At 39.2% G+C, this 16,524-nt stretch overlaps 1 protein-coding gene and 1 long non-coding RNA gene across 8 annotated transcripts in view; one reads left to right on the top strand and one right to left on the bottom strand.

The window, feature by feature from the left end:
* The window catches only part of NEK10 (NIMA related kinase 10), a 239,980-nt gene that overhangs the window by 174,712 nt on the left and 48,744 nt on the right, over nucleotides 1-16,524 (bottom strand). For all 7 annotated transcript variants that reach the window (XR_004281324.1, XM_032324693.1, XM_032324792.1 and 4 more), the window contains 8 exons: nucleotides 15,688-15,729; nucleotides 14,295-14,373; nucleotides 13,155-13,222; nucleotides 11,341-11,420; nucleotides 9,786-9,872; nucleotides 6,876-7,100; nucleotides 3,174-3,313; nucleotides 1,700-1,761 (listed from right to left, as the gene is read on the bottom strand). Coding sequence is in view for 6 of the 7 variants with exons in the window: in XM_032324693.1 (XP_032180584.1) it covers nucleotides 1,700-1,761; nucleotides 3,174-3,313; nucleotides 6,876-7,100; nucleotides 9,786-9,872; nucleotides 11,341-11,420; nucleotides 13,155-13,222; nucleotides 14,295-14,373; nucleotides 15,688-15,729 (783 nt within the window). In the remaining variant the exon portion in view is untranslated. The remainder of the gene's footprint in view (nucleotides 1-1,699; nucleotides 1,762-3,173; nucleotides 3,314-6,875; nucleotides 7,101-9,785; nucleotides 9,873-11,340; nucleotides 11,421-13,154; nucleotides 13,223-14,294; nucleotides 14,374-15,687; nucleotides 15,730-16,524) is intronic.
* LOC116579750 lies at nucleotides 558-16,007 on the top strand. The gene is made up of 3 exons (XR_004281413.1): nucleotides 558-568; nucleotides 666-673; nucleotides 15,898-16,007. It is a non-coding gene; the product is annotated as an uncharacterized LOC116579750 (long non-coding RNA).

The raw sequence follows: 16,524 nt of genomic DNA, 5'->3' as shown, positions 1-16,524 counted from the left end.
AGGACCCTGAGATCATGACCTGAGCCGAAGGCAGCGGCTCAATCCACTGAGCCACCCAGGTGCCCCATCAGTGTAATACTTTTAAGCACCAAAAACTACAACCACAATCTAAAATTTCAACCGTCTTTAAAGAGGATAAATCATAAAGCATATCAGTTTAAAGTCATTTAAATACTTGAAAAACAAAGAGTAAGGGATACAAAGGGACTGAGTAAAGGGATCCAAATATCTTTATACTTCGCATTTTAATTGTCTAACTATGAAATATAATTTCTCCCTTTACAGTTTGGTAATAACTATGTACATAAATAAATTATTATAGAAAAGAACATAGAATAAATACATAAGAGTAATAGATTTTAAAAAATGAAAGTGATCCATGAAAAGTACAGAAAGTTATCCTTCTAGACTTACTCTAATATATACACAGAATGAACAAAAAGTGCTAACTTATTGCTACTTTTCTATAATCTATTAAATACTTGATTTGCTGAACTCTATTATACATGGGCTTTTATATTAAAATCGTGCAGAGATTTACCTGCCTTTCTGCATTTCATCTTTATAGGTATTCTGTGAGTCAGTCTATAATTTTCCTGCTTTATCTATGACAAAACCAAATCTTAGAGAGACTAAGTCATTTTTATAAAGGCTGAACCACCAAGAAATGACAGTAGGAACTGAACTTCAACATGGCCAAGTCCAAACGCCCTGCTCCACCACTAACCCCTGATGTGCTGAGATTGCCCTCAAGCCTCTAATCATCAGTGATCTGATCTCTTATGATTTTATGTATTTGTGTATTTGTGTATTATGTATTTGTGTATTTTGAAGTTGAAGTTGGAAATACTGTACGCTACTTCCATATACTGCTGTATATGTGGTGGACTGATTAACGAACTATGCTTTGTGAAACTGGTTTCTTGGCAATAAATATGTTGTTGGTGTGGCGTTTCAGTCACCTCTAGCTGAATAACCTGATATGCTCTTAATTCAAATGACTTGTATCTTTAACTCATGGTATCCTATATGTCCAGAATTAGAGCAATTCAAAATTGTTTTAAAAAGAGATAAAATGAAAAAAACTGCACATAATATAGGGAAGAAACACCAGAGATTAACCACAGGGCAGGTCTCTCTAAGCCAAGTGAGGTAAAGGAAGGACAAGACTATAAAATAGAATTCTAGGAACACCTGGCTGGCTCAGTCAGTACAGCATGTGACTCCCAATCTTGGGGATTTGAGTTTGAGCCCCATGTTGGGTGTAGAGATTGCTTAAAAATAAAATGTTAGAAGGAAGTTTAAAAAGTTAGGGATGCCTGGATGGCTAAGTAGGCTAAGCATCTGCCTTTGGCTCAGGTCATGATCCCAGAGTCCTGGGATCAAGTCCCGCATCAGGCTCCTTGCCTGGTGGGGGAGCCTGCTTCTCCCCCATCTGCTCTGCCTGCAGTTCCCCCTGCTTGTGCATTCTCTCTCTGACCAAAAAAAAATAAAATCTTAATTTAAAAAAGTTTAAAAATTAAAAAATAAAAGAGAATATAAAACGGAATTCTAGAACTTAAATAAGACCTATTAAAACATTTTAAAACCATAGCATGGGATCCCACAAGCTGCATTCTGGGATAGAGAGTTTGCCCGAGGCGGAGTCTGTGAGCACAGACGTGAACTGCAGCCAGAGCCCGGAGAGCCGCGTTCTCACCTGGACCACCTGGTGGGCGTTGGTGTCGTTGAGCACCAGCTCGGTGAGGGCGGCACAGCAGGCTGGAAGGAAAACCACCAAGTGATCGTGTCTGTCATCACCAACTGCACTGTACACGGTTCTGTCAATACTCTAGCTCCTCAGGGAATCCTGTGAGCAGAGTCACTCCTCCAAACACAGTACCCTTCCCTGTGACATAGCTCTGGGGGGAGGGAAACTGACTTGCATAGTGTCTGCCTCTGCTGGTCATGTAGTTCGTGCGCATCTACACCCATCAGTAGCATTTTATTGAGCACTTACTGTGTACAGGGAGGCAGCATCATCATAAATAATCCCCAGTGGCCAGCAGGTGCCTGGCACTCAGCAGGTCCTCAGTAAATACATCTACAATGGTTGGATACATGAGTACTTCAAATACATGATCCAAATTATCCCTTGTAATCAGAGGATGTACCGTGACTATCAGTAGTACTGACGAGAAGTCTGAGGTTCACAGAGACTGACAGACAAGGCCACAGAACTTACTAAGGGAAAAAGGCCAGAAGTCTAATTGCATCTGCCCGATGTTAAATCCCACCCCTAGAGCACCACCCTCCCTGCCTGCTCATGGCCACAGCAGCAGCCTCCCATGACATTCTGTACCAAGCTGCTTCTTGTCCAGCCAGAAATGTGTTGGATCTTACGGCACAGAGCACCTGTAAAGGGTGCTACCATTTTATTGGGCCCTTGTGCTGGCCCTGCACTGTGCCTTGGGTATTACATATATCCTCATATACTTCTACCAGCCTGCCCTCCTGCTGCTCCACACCCCCCACCAGTGCCTCTCTGACTCCTCGACTGGCTGCTGCAGGGTGCCCAGCATGGTCAGCAGCACTTGTCCCAAAGCCCCATTTGTCCCAAAGGCCAGGTGCCCTTGTGTGAACCTTGTTCGGGGTTGTGCCAAACTGCCAAAAGTGTGGGCATACATCCCTGCTCCTGCTTTTGTGTGGCAAGAGAGGCTCTGACCTCCCTTTAGGTGCTCACGTGGAGTAATGAAGGCACTCCCTTGTTTCCAGGGGAATGGGTGTGTGGATTATAGAATCTCCCTGAAGGAAGGTGCCCTGAGATCTAGAAAACATAGGAACCATGATTCTGGCCACAAAGCAAGCTGAATTCTCCAATCCAGCTTTACCAATAATAAGGCTATTGTTCTTCTCTTTATGTCTGACCTCCATGCTGATTTCTCAATGTATTCAGAATGTGAAAGGGAGAGAAAAGTCTGTGGTATGACTAATCTGCAGGCCCAACATGAGTTCTGGAGGTTTTAGTCATCTACATGGATTTAACTTCACAGTTTTCAAACTTACAAATTGTGCCTACTTCCTACTACCATACATAACGGAGAATAATAAATTATTATCACCATCACAGAGCATAATAAAACAATATGCTAAACAGTATCAGATAGTAAAACACAGTAATATGATATAAATACCTGCTTGAAGAGAAAAAGTATTTTCTTGTATTTCCCGAGGGCTTAAATCTTCTGACAAATGAAGCTGCTGGATTCTGCCCGCTGCATTTGCACTAGACAGGCTGCCAATGGAAGAACGATCGGAAACAAAATTTCTGTCTCTGAAAAAGAAAAGTGAATGTATAGCTTATCAATTTTCCCTCATGCTCAGTGCTTTCTGGGTCCTGTTTAAGAAATGTTTGCCTCCCCCAGGCGGTGAAGTTTTCTCCTATGTTATCTTTATTGTTTCACCTTCCAATCCACCTAGAATGGATTTCTGTGTGCGGTGTGAGGCAGGGGTCCCTTCTTTCCTTACTTTTCTTCTTCCTCCCTCCTTTTCTTCCTTCCTTCCCTCCTGCTTTCTTTTATGGTTACTGAACTAACTCTAGCACTCTGTCATTTCTTCACAGCTTCACATGCCCACCTTTTTGTTTGTTTGTTTTATGATTTCATTTTTAAGTAATATCTACCCCCAGCGTGGGGGGCTAGAACTGACAAGAGCAAGAGTTGCATGCTCTACTGACTGAGCCAGCTAGAAGAGCTCCCTGCTCCTCCCCCACCTCTGTTTTTGAACCCTATTCTCCTGTTATCAATTCACCTAACTAAATGTCAGTCTTCTTCATTCTGAGTTTTCTTTTTCCAAGCAATTCCAGTCTTTCCTTATTTTGGTAAAGATCTCTTCTTTTATATTTTTGAATTTTTTTAAAAAAGATTTTATTGATTTGAGAGAAAGCATGCACATGCATGCACATAGGTCAGGGGACAAGGAGCAGAGGGAGAAGGAGAAACAGACTCTCCACTGAGTGCAGAGCCAGATTTAGGGCTCCATGCAGTGCTCGATCCCAGGACCCTGAGGTCATGACCTGAGCTGAAGAGCAAATGAGCCACCCAGGAGTCCCATCTTTGAATTTTTAATCCTTTTGCTTTATTCTCTTACCTAGGATATCAGTTATCCACAGGTTGAAAACTCATCTTCTACAAGCCATATCCTTCATTTTCTAATAGTTCTCATTTGTCTTTTTTCTCCCCATTATGTGCAATTTTTTCAAGTGTGCCCTTCCTTGTACTAATTCCAGTTTCTATCTGGTACTCTGATGAATGTCTCAGTTCCATGGATTATTCACTCTTTGCCTTTTTTCCTAGCTCTGCAATATCTCTCCTCCCCTTTTTATTATCCTAGCATCTCATCTTTAATCTCCAGTCATAAATGTCATGTTCTGTTTAATAGCTTTGATAAAATAAAGCATATTTTTCTGTTTACTCAAGGTAACACCTTGAGTATCTATTATCTTTTCTTTTTGTCTTTTATCTATTTTGTTCCTTTCTGTTTAATGTGGCTACTATCTATTTTGTTCCTTTTTGTCTTTTATCTATTTTGTTCCTTTTTGTTTAATGTGGCTACTATATTTTTTCATTTATTTCTTTTTTATGGCAGCAGCTCTATCTTGATTTCTTTATGCCTAAGTATTGCATAGATGGATTCATCATGGCTTCATTCCCATGTTATCTGGGCCTACTAGCGCCCTCCCTTCAGGTAGCATAAGGAAAATAATGGAGATGGGTCTAGGGATAGTCACAGCTGGTGATCTCATCTGTCAACCAAATTAAGTTAAACTCAAATTTCAGAGAACACTCCCCCTCCTTGAGTCTATCGCCCCTCAGGAACTGTTCTGGAGTTTAAAATTGTAGGTGAATGGGCATGAACAGGTTTCCTGGAAACTGCCTTGACACAATCCCCGTTCCTACTCATGCCAGCAGACAGCCTGGCAGTCTCCACCCCTTGTACCAGCTCCAGGCAGTGGAGGGGCAGGCGCAAGCTCTGAATGGATATTGCTTACCTAGCTGGGGTAATAAATTCTCCCAAAGCACTGAGACATATTTAACATACAGTAAGTGTTGACATATATCATTTTCCCAGGAAAGAGTTTTCTTTGCAGCATATTGCAGCATAGAAATGGATTTGCCAACTGACTCTTTAGATATGAAAGAACTCATTTCTCCCAAGGATGGTTACATTTTGAGGAAAAGAGGAAAACTGGTGCCTTCTTGTATTAAACTTAATCTACATGGTAAAACAGTTTTATCTCTGAAGTACTGCTTAATAGAATTTGATTTTATCATCAAGAAAATAACTGCTCTCCAAATGGGCAATCCATAGCTTTTGGAATAGTTGTATCAACCACCCATAATACCCACCACTACCATCAGCATCACCATCAGCATTCTACAGAAGCAAGCAAAAAATATATAAAAACAAAAACAAAAACAAAACAAAAAACTTAGTTAAGTGTTCAAGGAGCTAGCTTATTATGCCATAGTACTAATGAAAGATTTATAATTTATACTATAAAGTATTTAACATTTCTACGTGATACTCATAAAAGCAAGTAGGGGCACCTGGGTGGCTTAGTCACATAAGCGTGTCTGCCTTTGGATCAGGTCATGGGCTCAGGGTCCTGGGATCAAGTCCCGCATTGGACTCCTTGCTCACTGGGGAGTCTGCTTCTCCCTCTCTCTGCTCGTGCTCTCTCTCTCAAATAAATAAAAAGTAAAAATAAAAATATTTTTTAAAAAAAGCAAATAGATTGTCAATAGCTTATATTTTTCCTTTGTTTTGATAATGATAGGAATAATTAATAAAGCTATTGTCCATATCTCTATAGTCAGTTCTTGTGCTTTGAAACATTCCCTCACAGAAAATGAAGTTGATAACACACAGTTCCATAATATCCATAGAGGTACAACAAGCACAATGTCTGAATAACACTGATGTGATAATATCTGGTCATACTGAGAAAGATAAGTCACTCTGCTTTTATTAGAGAGCTTTATTTATGTACGCGTGTTACAAGGGTGATTCCTTTCAGGGAGACATATTCTTTTTCAACTTTGATTCAGTACCTGTAGGGTTGAATTATGCTTTATAATAATTTTAGGTACTAGAACTTTCCCACTTATGGTACCAAAAGATATCATTATCCATGGCTTCAATATATCTAATACATACTTATTGAAACATACTTCAAGAAAGTTTCAATTTGAAACTATTTTAATAACCATTCCTTCTCCATACTCAAGGTTTTGAATGTTGTTAGAATTCTACTTTTAAAAGAGAGATGATAAGGTGTTAACTCACCTTAAGAGCAGCTGGACCAGGGTCCGTAGCATGGCAATCGTTTGATCAATAATATTTTCTCCCATTTTAACTATGGATTATGCATCTGTTCTTTAATTACAGGTTTTGCTTTCTCTTTGTAGATGAATGTCATACAAAATGTCATGCAAATGTAGACATTTTAGTAAAAAAGTAAATTTAAAGTAAAATTGCATGTAAAATTATTATACTTGTTGGGATTACAATATGCATTGAGTGCATCAAGAAAAAGGTGGTAAGCTAAATGTTTTCTTGTGGTTGTTGGGTCTTGTTCAATCTACATTTGCAGACTGATGGCCTTCTCTATTCCCAGCACTGTCATGGAGGCTGGTGATGCAAAGATAAATATTTCAGGGCTCCCAAGAAAATGCCCCTGATACTGATTTCAAGTATGTTTGTGACAAGCATAAGTGATTGTCCATAACATGAAAAACCAAAGAGGAGGAGGAAGCAAGCTGATCTGCCGTTGTATGGCAAGTCCCCAACCTTCAGTGATGAAGGCAAAGTCGGCCATAGCCCCCCTGACTCACCCTCGTAAAATATGAAGAAGCTGCTTGATGCCTCCCCAAATGCGAATTTCCACACTGGTCTCAGGGTCCTCACAAACCTGAACCAGAATCCAGACAACACTCCAGAGCAGCTTCAGGTGGTCAGAGTGGAGCAGACTGAGGAGGACAGGTATCCCCTCATAGAGCTTCACCTGCTCTTTCACTTGGGGTTCAGCACAAAGTAGGCGCAGTAACTCCGCAGTTAGTCTGGAAGGGGATGGGGGGAGGGAAGGATGAGAATCACAGCACAGTGGTTACTGACTTTGCATTTGGACTAGAGTTATCATCACAGTGGTGCTCTAATATTTTCTAAGTCATGGATCAACATATGTTTTCATAAAGGATTGGATCACAGCAGAGTGTTTCAGGCTTTTCTAGCCATACAGCTTTGGTCACAGCTACCCAACCCGGCCAGCACATGCAAAGGCAGCCATAAACAACACATAAAAACAAATGGGCATGGCTATGTTCCAATAAATCTTTATTTACAAAAACAGGCAGGGAGTCCAATTTAGCCTATGGGACATAGTTTCCTGACCACTGTTCTAAGTTATAGCCTTCCTGTAAGCCCTCTGGTCTGGCTAAAAACTGACTAACCAGCAAACAGCTATCAAGTACATACAATGGGACCTGCGTTGTGCTCAAGACAAAAGAAATAAAGTTTTATCATAGTCTTCAGAAACTTATAATGTGGTTACAAAAACAGAACATTAAAACAAAATGTCAAAACCACTATAATGCAAGGAGATTAATGTAACGTGCCCATTGAGTATCTGGAGAATAAAATAAAGATAATGATAGCACAGGACACATAATGTTCAGCAGAGTTCTGAAACATTATGATGACAGACGTTCCCTAGAGCCATCCTTAACCCTCCAGTCTCACACTCTAAACACTCTCCCTGGACAATGCCATCCATTCCCATGACTTCAAACACCTCCTCTATCCCAGTACTGTGAGCTCAGCCCAGGCAGCGCCAGCCTCCAGAAGTTCTAGCCACACGGTAGTCCCAGGTACTCATCCTACTGGGTCTCAACTCAAAGTCATTATTCTCCTCCCCAAACTAGCTCTTCCTCTAACATCCCTGGTGTTGATTCATGACATCAGTCTTTTCAGTTTTCCAAGCCAGAAGAAGGAACCATCCAAGACACTTCCTTCTCCTTTCCCAATCCACCACTTCCAATCAAGAGTGCCCCCTTTTCCCTAGGCAACTGCTGAGATTAATTCTCTTGCAAGTCATACAGCTGTCTAACCCCACTGCTCCTCCCATTCTTGTGATCCTTAACTGTGCTCAGACAGAAGCCTCACTGTCACCTGCCTCTCAACTCTTCTCATGCCCACACTGCTCTACAGTTCCTTTCCCCTGAGCCAATTTTCTATAGCTCCAATCCCTCCCAAACTTATGTGCTCTGACATTCAGAACGTATATTCTTTGGCAAATAGTGTTCTTTATCTCCTTGATCTTTCCACACCAAACATCCCCTCCCTTGTTCTAAAGGGAGCTCCTTGTGTGGCTATATTCCCCATGCCACATACCCCACACACTGCTATCAGAGTAATCTTCCTGCAAAATAAATCTGATCATGCTTAAAATCTTTCTGTAAGTCCCCATAATGTGCATGGATAAAAAGCACACTCTTATTTGGCACAAAGAGCCCATTGTGACCTGGCTAAAAGCATCTTGTTGCTCTCTCTAAAATATGGAAATTGATGGGGTATTGTGCAGATCAAGTGAACACACAGAAGTGCTTACAGTGGGGCCTGCCATATATAGAAAGCTAGACCAAAATTTGCTATATTTTTAACTTATCATTAACTGTCTCATCTAGTTTTCTGGCACTTTCCCTCCTGCACTCTGTTCCAGCTGTGCCCAACCATGCAGTTCCTCTAACACAGACCACTTCATGCCTCCAAACAGCACATTCTGTTTCCACTTGTTCTCTCCCTTTGCCTAGATAACTCCCTACTCCTTCAGGAAACTTGGCATGGCCCCAGGCTCTGACTGGGAGCTTCTGCTCTATGTTCCCAGACTGTCCTTGACATCCATCAACCTCACGCTCACTGCTCACGGTGCTCTGGTGCAACTACTGATCTGCATGCCCGTCCCCTCTCCAACACTACTCACTCTATCTCATCCATCTCTGGTACTCTAACACCTGTGCAGAGGTTGTTTTCCTAGAAATGAGTTCACATGAGAAGGTCTATAAGCATAGTTTGTGAAAGAGGATAAAGCTAACTTTGAAGAAAGACTCATGGGGATTTAGTATGGTTAAGTGTCTGGGTTTCATTACTTGATATTTCTGTTATCGGTTTTACCTCTTCAGAAAATCATGACTTACTTAACTAGATATAAAATGATGTAGGTTGCAACTCTACTTAAAAACAACCTAATGACTAGCTGGATCTAGTAATTCTTTAGAGCAATATATAGTTCAATCAAAAATGAATACACTTTCAATTCTCTTTAGAGTTATAACAGGTGGTCATGAAACAAGGCAGTAGCTATCCTCACTTATTTTACTTGCCGTAAGTGAAGTAGATTTTAACAATCTAATAATTTATTCAATATAAATCTCAAATTACTAAAAATAGAGCCACTTCAGAGTTTCTTTCCTTAAAAAGACAGGATGTAAAAAAATTCAATAAACAAAAATATTAAAGATGTGATGATAACACTTATATAATTTGATCCTGTGCCCAGATCAAAAGAGATGCAAGACCAAAGATAAATCAATACACATCTTTGTTCTAGTTTCTTTATAAAAACTTAAACAGAAAACAAACATAAAGGTGACTCATGATATTCAGTTAGTAAGATAAATAGCATGACATAATGACAATAACAATTATCATTTTCATCAAATATGACATTGTCTTGTTAGCAATCCTACCTTTTGGAAAGCAAGTCATATTCATGCAAAATCATCAGCAGATTTTCTACAATATTGAGTTCACTTATCTTCTCCCTACATTCTGGACTACAAATTAAAAACTATTAGTAACTACTAAAAACATACTTTATCATATCCCTTCATTTAATACTCTTGTTCTCGTATTATCTTGGAAGGAGAAACAAAAAGCAATATAGCTCCATGGGGTCAGGCCACATCAAATTCTAACATTCAACAAATGTTACATGTCCTCAATTTAAATTTGTTTAATAACAGTATGATAACAACATGATTCCCTTTCTCCAGAAAGAATGATAGGCTTTTCATTAAAGAAGTAATAACAGCATTATTCACAACAGCAAAGATATAAAATGACCTATATGGGCCTACATAAATACAATTGAATATTATTATTCATCCATAAAGAAGAAAGACTCTGCAATTTGTGACAACATGGAGGAAACTGAAAGGAACTGTGCTAAGGTAAATACTGTATGATATCAGTTATATGTGGAATCTGGAGATGAGCATGGTGAGTGACTGTGAGGGGCTAGGCAGGAGGGAAATACAGATTAACGGGCACAAACTTTCAGTTATAAGAATGAGTATTGAGGATCTCATGTACAGCATGGAGACTACAGTTAGTGTGTATTTTACACTTGAAAGTTGATGAGAGCACATCTGAAGTGTGCTTATTGCACACACACACAAAGAGTTAAGTATGTGATATGTTGAATATATTAATTCTCTTGAGCTTGATAATCATTCTATACATATGATGTCATATCATCATGTTGTACACTTTAAACACATGTAGTTATATGTGCCAGTTATTCCAAATAAAGTTAAAAAATTAAAAACAAGAAAAAAGCACTGATTCACTTATTGGCATAAAAATATATTTAAAGCACTTTTATTTAAAATAATCATGATGTCTATAAGGGAACATGTTATGCAGAATTATTTTAAGGGTTAAAGTATTTGAAAATGTTTTATATGTTAGAACGAATGTACAGGAGAGAACTTATTTTTAAGGTGAGAGAGATAAAGTTGTCAAAGATACAGTTGTCAAATACTGCTTTATTTTGAAGATTTTATTTATTTATTTGACAGGCAGAGATCACAAGTAGGCAAAGAGGCAGGCAGAGAAAGAGGAGAAAGCAGGCTCCCTGCTGAGCAGAGATGTGGGGCTCAATCCCAGGACCCTGGGATCATGACCTGAGCCAAAGGCAGAGGCTTTAACCCATTGAGCTACCCAGGCACCCCTACTATTGTTATTTTGAAAGTGCAAAGTATCTGAGCATTGGATGAAAGACTAGGTAAGTATTTCTGGTCAAGAAAAAGAGAAGAAACTGTCATTTTCCTTCCCAACTTAAGTTTAAAAATGATGCTTCTTCATTCAGGATCATCTTCAATATATTAATGCTCCTTCATGCTTATTTTTCATAAATTATAACTATGTAGATAAGTAACTAGAGAAACTGATCTATTTTTTTGTCTCTCCCACCTAAACTTCTATGGCAGTAGAACTAGAAAGATATTAAAATACACTTACCTTTCAGCTAAACTAGCCAGAGCCAGAAGGGCACCCAACAAAACATTAGTATCTCGGGCACCAAGTAAATTTACTAATGTCTGAAAAATGAAGTAAAAGAAAGTTTCATTGTGTAAGTACCATAAGATTCTTGAGTGGTATAATGCTTATAATGCTTCTTTCAGAGATCATTGAGCCTTAACCTCAAAAGGAGTTTTTTTTTATTAAACATTCACCACACTCAGCTCTTTGAGAGGGTACAACCTCTTCCGGGTTTGAAACTCAAGGCCAGTTCCTTGTGGCCATTCCCTACCCAGAGCAGAAGCAAAAGGGACCAAGGTACATGGCCAAAGTTCTCACTCTTCCCTCTATTTTTATATGCCCAGGAGGGCCCCTCTGCCTCTTCTGCCTCTCCCCAAGGACAAGTAGGGAGACTAATGATAGTAACTACGATACTGGGAGCAAGCAGCCATTGTTTTTGAGTTCATGCTTTGAACTCATTGTGAACCAGGCATTGTGGTAGGCCCTTTCCCAATTGTGGAACTACTTTTCACCAGAGTGTTGAAAACTGTCTTTTTACCCCCAAACTAAGCAAGATATGCCAACCTTACCAAGCACTTCATTTGCCTCCCAGATTTCTAATTGATGTTTAAAGAGCATGAATCGATGCTTCCAGATACATGCTAAGTAATATGACTTAACTGGAAGTCTGTACCTCATCAGTTGCCTTTTCTGAACTCCCATTAACGCATATTCATCCCTCTACTCTCTAGACTTTTAGAACTTAGAGTCCTTCCAAAAGTGCACACCCAGATACATTCAGGCCAGAGCTGCAAGCCGTGTTACAACTGCTTGGCTGATTTTTGGTTTCTGTTATATCAATTTTCCCCTTTATGATTTCATTCTTTTTTTATAAAGCTATCATCATCTTTATTTCTCCAATCCCCTCTTCTTATTCTTCTCTTACTTTTATCTCTGATCTCCTAATACATTCCCCAAACTTGAGTCACTGACATAACATTCCCACAATTTTCACCATATCCACTTAACTCCTTAATGCTACTCAAAAATGTTCCTCAAATTCTAAGTGGTAATATCAGTGAAATAGATATAGCTATTGAAAATAAAAGTGTTGATTTGTATATGACCTAGAATCATCTCTTATATAATGAACAGCACGTGGGAACACATTTTAAGCAACCCTGCTCTAACATATGCTCAAAAGGGGCCTCTTGGAATATGAGAAATCAATAGATTATTAAAACTTGGCTGTAGGCAGCTACCATCTAAATAGTTTTGCTATAGATATAAATTTAGTCTGTTTTAACTAAATGTGCATCCATTCATCTTGAAATGCATGTTTGATCCATATGCTTGTAATATTATACCATCTGATTATAGGGTTGAACCATATGAAATTGCCCAATAGACATGACAATTTCATATGGTTCAAACACATACAACTCCATGTGCCATATGGAATGTATTGATACGTATACACACACTTTGTTCATTTGTAAAAACACACAGTGAGGGGCAGTTTTTATATAGCAGGGCTTTTCAAGCAACATTTAAATAAAGCAACAAACTTGGTTGTTAATAAGTGGCATAGGAAAAAAGAAAAATAAAAAAGTTTCAGAAAACTGCTTGTTATTCTGTGTTTACTCTTTAGGCTGATGAAGAATATTAAAGGCTTGGCAGAGATTTACAATTCTGGGCTAGGTTAGCAGGTTTGTGAACTATAATTATTAGAAACCTGATCACAAGGCTCTGAACCCAGCATGTGAACCACTGCCATAGGAGATGAAGTGTTCCCTCCCTCTGGGGCCACTCACCTTGTGGGCTCCACTTGTGGTGACCCATTCTCTTTGGTCTTTGACAGCAGCAAGTTTCTGAAAAATATCTATAAAGGAAGGAAATAGCTCAAAGAGGGATTCAGCACGTAAGGGCAGCAGTATTCATAGAACCGCAGGTCTAATGAACGGATGGGCAAGCAGGGAAAGGGCACATGGGAAGACAGACAACACCAAAGGAAAAATGGAGGGAGGAGGAATAGGGTCATTTTTTTTTTTTTTTTACTCTGAGAGTTACCTCTGAAGTTCAAGTAATAATTATTATATATTATTATTATAATAATACAATATGGAGACAACAAAAAAGGCAAACATCTCCTTCTGCTTAAAGTTGAATGAGTTCCTCAACATGATTACAACTTCAAAGTGAGACCTACTCTTCAAAGATCCATCCTATAAAGATTTCAGATATAAAGAGGAGAGGAAGGCCACTGAAGGTGATGGACGCAGCAAGGCTCCTCAGCTGAGGGGAACAGATATTCTCAAAGAAACTTCCTGGTGCCCAGGGATCACCATGTACTCTCCTTTCCCTGTAACTGTAATCAGTGTGCTGTCCTGGAAACAAATACGGGAAACCAAACCCTACAGCTCATCAAACCTGAAGGGGCTGCAAGGTGAGGCTGGAAAGAGCCTCCAGAGAGAAAAGATTTGAGTTCCACACACACAGACCAATGTTTCCACATCCTTGTCACCACATCAGGATCTTTTTTTTTCTTTTTAATGCCTACAACTTTTAAACTTTATGAGGCAGGTATTATTATTAACCCAACTTTATAGATGAAAAGTGAACAGCCTCTGGCATTTTAATAGAAATCAAAGGAAGCAAAAAACATTTTTACCAAAATCTGCCATTATGGAAGTCCCTCTTGCATTAAGATAAACTTGTGCTCAGTGACAATCTGCAACATGAAAGTGGTCTTTTCAAGGTAAGATTGTGATTTGAAGTTTTTCTTCTCGGCATATTTTGCCACTGAATATAACAATTGGCAGGGACTCCCAATACCATAACTGTGTGGATGGGTATACTCATAAATATTCAAAAGATCTTTTTTCCTACTGAAAAAGCCATCCCGCTCATTTGGCAAGTGGGAGAAGTTGCCGTGTCCCCGCAACAACACTTACATGTCATGTTGACCAGTTTGTCCACACTGTGCGGCTCCTCTCCGTAGCCGAGGTACTCATTGGCCACGATCTCCATGTACTGCAGGAGGGACCAAGCCAACAAGAGTCATAAGGATTAGTAAAAACCACATGAGCAGATAAGGGACAAGACATGTACTTCTGAAAATGACCGGTAGATGGCACAGCGGATTCACCAAATAACACTCGGGACTTCACTCAAGTGAAGGTTCACTCAAGTGCAGGGCCAGGTTCACTCAAGTGCAATAGGTAGCTTGAGTTTCTAGATTCTTTGCCTTCTCTTGCATGCCCTGAGGTTGAGGGAGGGGCCATGGAAAGAGTGTATAAACTCTCAAAAAATGACATGTGACTAAATAAGTTTGTGGTGTAATTTGGCTCCAAATACAAAAAAAAAAAAAATTATATCTAACCAGCATACACACCAATAACAGTAATCAGAATAAAATGGGCACGGGGTAGTCTGATAATCACTTACTGTAGATAACTGATTATAATAAGAAATAGGGTCAGAGAAACACACATAAAATTCTAATAGAACAAGGGAAGTTAAGGTAGAAAAAAGGATCCTTTATAATATAATTTTGTGAAAGATAAGCCATTTCATTAAATGAGGTAAACCTTCAGCCAATTAAAAAAAAAATCTTAAAAACAGAAACTAGATATGTTTCATCAATTTCCCAAGAATGAAAATATAATAAAATATAATAGATTTAGCATTAACTGGCCATTAAACTTACTCTTCCATTAATAATACAGAATGAGTTTGCCGGTCCAAAGGTTCATTATGAAAATCATTCTTTCTCTACGTGGTAGGAGAGTGGGCTGTCCCAACCCAATGCCATGCCTAGAAATTTTGCCTTATCATACTAATAAACCCAAACATTTTACTGGCTTAACCTGCTTATCTTCCCTCCGTAGTTACAAAAGCAGACAAATAAATGGAGTTAAGATCGTTCCTCACATCATCATGTATTTGGAAATATTTTAGTGAGCATAATTTTTTTTGTGCGTGCAACAATTGTGAACATCTTTATAACCAGTATTTTCCCATCATTTGGTTTGTGCAATGTCGAGGATCTGGGCCTACCAGCCAACACCTATTTCTTCTCATTACTAACTAAAGACATGTGACCTTTTATAGAACTTTTCTTGTTTCGGCAGGCTGGGTAAAATTAGCTGGAACAAAATGTCATGGGTCCCTTCCTGCTCTGTGAGTATCCTGCCTCACACACACTTATCCACCCTGCCTGCTCCTCCGTTTGGCAGGCAGCCTAAGGGTAAGAAAGCCATCTGCCTTCACACACCTATGTAATCCTTGCCCAGAGCCATGGCACCAAATGAAAAGGCAAAACCAGCCACCGCGAAGGAATCTTACCTGAGCTAGGTTTTCAATTCCACCCAAGCTGTGGAGAATTTCCTAATAAAACAAAAACAACAGAACATACACAAAAGTTGAGGGTGGAGGGGGAAGTATATTTTACATGTAAGTTCTTGATTAAATCATGAGATTGATAATTATTTTTGAAATCCAGGTCCCACATAAATATGCAGCTCTTTGATGTTTGCTGTACAAACCATCTTAAAGATAAACTCTTTTTTTGTGTGTGTACACATTTAGTTTTATTGTAACAAAGCAACTTGTACACTTTTAACGTTTAAAACTGAGCATCATCTTTCCTTTCCAATGAAACAAAAAGAAAATTTTAAAAATAAACAGGAACAAAATTATAATAGAGAATGTCAATTCCAAATAGGATCCTACAAGTTCTGCTGATTCTCCCATCGAGTGTCAGGGCTCAAGTCATCATTAGGAGAGAGTTTTATTTTAAAAGTGTCATCTTAAACTGCAAGGATGTCCATTAAACATCACAATGAAACATGCCAAAGGAGAAGAAGCCATGTTGTCAAAATGCCCACTTAACCCACCCAAACATCTCAAACCCACCCTTTGCTGACCTTCTATAACCCCATTTTTTAAAGTTTTTTTTTCTTTTTTTTAAACAAGAGAAAGTAGACAGGTACATGTTGGTAAATGCTAACTGTCCATATTCACATAGAGACACAGTGTAATCTCTGAGCCCAATATACAGAGAAAGGAGGGAAAAAGCTAGAATTCTATGCACTACTACACAGGGGCCTAGCACCCTCCAGCTTCCAGCAGAGCTAAGGGAGCAGAAGGTTTTTCTTTTTTCCCACAGAGCACGGTGGTGTT

This window comes from Mustela erminea, chromosome 1, assembly GCF_009829155.1.
Source record: "Mustela erminea isolate mMusErm1 chromosome 1, mMusErm1.Pri, whole genome shotgun sequence".
Classification (NCBI taxonomy): Eukaryota; Metazoa; Chordata; class Mammalia; order Carnivora; family Mustelidae; genus Mustela; species Mustela erminea.
This window is presented reverse-complemented; position numbering and strand designations above follow the sequence as displayed.